Here is a 3,041-nt window from a genome sequence, read left to right on the forward strand (position 1 = left end):
TATAATGAGCTTTTTTCTCCCTACCTACGATTTTGGCAGCGCGCATCCAAGACATTGGAAGAGGCACATCGCTAGAGAAAGTAAATGAAGTATACCATTTCATTCCCTCAGCAGAATTGCAATTTTAGAATTAGGGTTGTACACGTTTGACTTTTTGTCTTTAATAAACGTATACAACCCTAGTCCTGACTCTGGTTCCATAACAGAATATCTTTTAATGTTCCAAATAAATGTAATAAATAACAAAAGATGTTTCTTCATTATACAACTGTAATAGTTATTGTTAACTTGTTACCTGTTTCGTCCCTTGTAAGTGTATCCATTGTATCAATGTTCGACGTACTTCTTTTCGTAAGAACGTGGTTTTTGATATATTTCGTTTCTTTTATTAGAGAAATATAATTTTCTATTTGGCTATCTATAAATTCCTTTACTTGTTAGTCTTCAGTTACTGCAAGCAGTGCAAAAGAACCATTTTCACCCTTAAATATTTTTATTATTCAATTCCTTGTGTGTGTTTCTTACAAAAGAAATTGGACTTACGATAACTGGAAGCCATTCTTTCACTCTTTCCAAGTTTTCAATGTGTTGAAATGGAAGAAAATAATCATCCACAAACTTGAGTATCAAGGTTTTTGCTACAAAAAATCTCATAAAAAAAGAAGTAATAAATACCCTAAAACTAAAATTTTTACTCTCAGTGTTATTAGAGTTTGTAATGATTAAGAAATCTTCTTTCATATTGCGTTGAAAAAAGCAAAAATGCTTCACATCCTTCACGCCGTAAGTTAAAATTTTTTGATGGAGGACATACTGGCCTGAGTGAATGTCGTACTTGTACAATTCCGAAAAAATGTTTGATTCACCTGTTAAAAATGAACTTACTTCATTAAGAACTACTACAGACAAAAACTACCTTTATTATTTCTACGATCGGCATAAATTAAATAATGGGAATCCCATATTGAAAAAGGCAAAACCTTTTGGGCGTTATATGTTTTTATTTTTTGAACCATATCAAAGTGACTCCCTTTCCATTGATACATCGGACTGTAAACTTCAAAATTAATTTTTTTATCTTGCGTCAACGACATTTTGCGGCTTATCCCTAAGAACAAGTTCCTGTTTTGGACCCTTAAATTGATTAAAAATTATTATCTTTGCTTTTGTAATTGACATTTGTGTGTATACTGTAAAGATAGGAGACGAATGATTAGAAGAAGTAGCTGATTTTCTAAATCTAGTAAGATAACTGAGGATGGAAGAAGCAGTAGAGATATAAAACAAATAAAACGGCGCTGTACGGGTGCGAAACATAGACAGTGGACGCGGCGGAAAATAAAAGGTTAGAATCGTTCGAAATGTGGTGTTATACATGCAAATAGTGACTGATAGGAGAAGAAAGGACTGTGTGGAAGTCAATAAGAAATAGGCAAGATAGGTTGGTAGGACACCTCAGGAATGAAGGGCTAGTCAGCGACATTAGAAGCAAAAACAAGAGTTAAGAGGAATTAACGCAGACCTAGATTAGATTACTGTTCATAAATAGTTACGGATGTAGGATGTTCTAATTTTAGGGAAATGCGAAGATTAACTCAGGATAGGAAAGAGCGGAGGTGCGAGTCCTACCTTATGATGATGTATTACAAAAATTGATTACCATAATGAAACATCAGAAGCATATGGAATATCTAGGCCCTGGATTTTCGTTAGTTTCTCCTCTAAATCGAAAACGTAAACCCCAGGTTTTTCTACAAGCTTTTCGCTAATCTCTCCTTCCCCAATTATAACAATTACAGAGAACATGGGGGTTGTATGAACTGCTAATTTGTAACCAGTCTGTATTATTCTAGATATTATTTTTGAAAATTTTGTTTCCTATTACAAATGAAAATGTTTTTATACTTACAAAGTAATTCGTAACGCGTTAAATCAAACTTACAATAAATCTATAAATTACTAAATATCTTGTAGAATTTTTTACGTCCACTTCTAATGACACTGCGTACAACTCTTCTACGTCTGGCTTTTTATGCGTAAACAATTTGATATCTTTCGGATGAGATGTTCCAATACTGTATATGGGGAGGAAACCATCCAAAATATAAACCCCTGCAATTAAGGGATTTTATGTTGTGCATAATTTACATTTTCTTTGTTGCAGATTATTAAAATGATACCTAACAGAAGTAGCCTGATGACTTTATCAAAGTTTAAAGAAAATTTAGAGACTCAGTTGAGTGAAATCGAAATGTTACAGAGTGTTTATTGCAACCCCGGAGAATTTCGAATGCAGGACCCTTCGGCTACGATGGAAGCAAAAAATTTTATAGATAATATTGCAAGCGATATTCCGCCCACTTTGGATTTCGTAATAAATTTAGTAATAAGCGGGATAAAGGTGGAAGTTTNTTAATAGTCTATTTTTATATTCGTATTATAAACAAAAAATGGTACCCTAATTTTTCAAACGGTAGACATTAAATTTTAAATTTTAATATGCGGTACACCATTATAACTTCATAACAGGACATGCTTTTATATCATTAACCTTGATAAGATGATAAGCAAGATTTATCGGTCATAGGTACAAGTCCGTTAGTCCTTCTCGGTTTGTCATTCATTTAAAGTTCAATCTTTGAACACCACGCACAGTATATAGTTCTACCTACGTTAACTATTGTAATTTTATTACTTCCCATACACAAGGTAAGTGTCTGATCACAGTCTTTTGTCTCTCATTTTTAAAAATAACAGTAAACGCAGTCGGCCCTGGTTTTTTTTTTTATTTTTTTTTTTGTTTTTCATTTACTGCTTTCTATGCCAATTTGTAAAATATTTTTCCAGATAAAGAACAACTAGCTATAATGGCTTCGACAAACCAGTCTGAAAGCGTTGCTGCTACAGCCTCACCTGCCCCCGCTGGCAACGATGGAATTACAATTGAATCGGTCAACAGAATTTCAAAAATTCCTGTAGTCGAATCTACCATACAAACGGCTACAACTATTTACGAAAAAATAAAGGTAAATAATAATTTT

General features: G+C 33.1%; 1 protein-coding gene and 1 long non-coding RNA gene across 3 annotated transcripts; one reads left to right on the forward strand and one right to left on the reverse strand.

The window, feature by feature from the left end:
* Window positions 1-449: 449 nt before the first annotated feature.
* On the reverse strand, window positions 450-2,246 carry LOC108740173. 2 transcript variants are annotated; one of them, XM_025980007.1, is made up of 4 exons: window positions 1,943-2,246; window positions 1,661-1,878; window positions 917-1,134; window positions 450-866 (listed from the first exon to the last, which is right to left on the reverse strand). In XM_025980007.1, exons 2-4 carry the CDS (start codon window positions 1,804-1,806, stop codon window positions 484-486), a joined length of 747 nt encoding a protein of 248 aa, XP_025835792.1. In that variant the 5' UTR covers window positions 1,807-1,878; window positions 1,943-2,246; the 3' UTR covers window positions 450-483. The 2 variants fall into 2 exon arrangements, with proteins under 2 accessions (XP_025835792.1, XP_025835793.1); XM_025980008.1 differs by having other exon boundaries at window positions 450-638; window positions 696-866; window positions 1,661-2,246.
* A 211-nt stretch (window positions 2,247-2,457) lies between these two features.
* Window positions 2,458-3,039, forward strand: LOC108743737. The gene is made up of 2 exons (XR_001938866.2): window positions 2,458-2,709; window positions 2,848-3,039. It is a non-coding gene; the product is annotated as an uncharacterized LOC108743737 (long non-coding RNA).
* Window positions 3,040-3,041: the final 2 nt, after the last annotated feature.

This window comes from Agrilus planipennis, unplaced genomic scaffold, assembly GCF_000699045.2.
Source record: "Agrilus planipennis isolate EAB-ADULT unplaced genomic scaffold, Apla_2.0 scaffold2497, whole genome shotgun sequence".
Lineage (NCBI taxonomy): Eukaryota > Metazoa > Arthropoda > Insecta > Coleoptera > Buprestidae > Agrilus > Agrilus planipennis.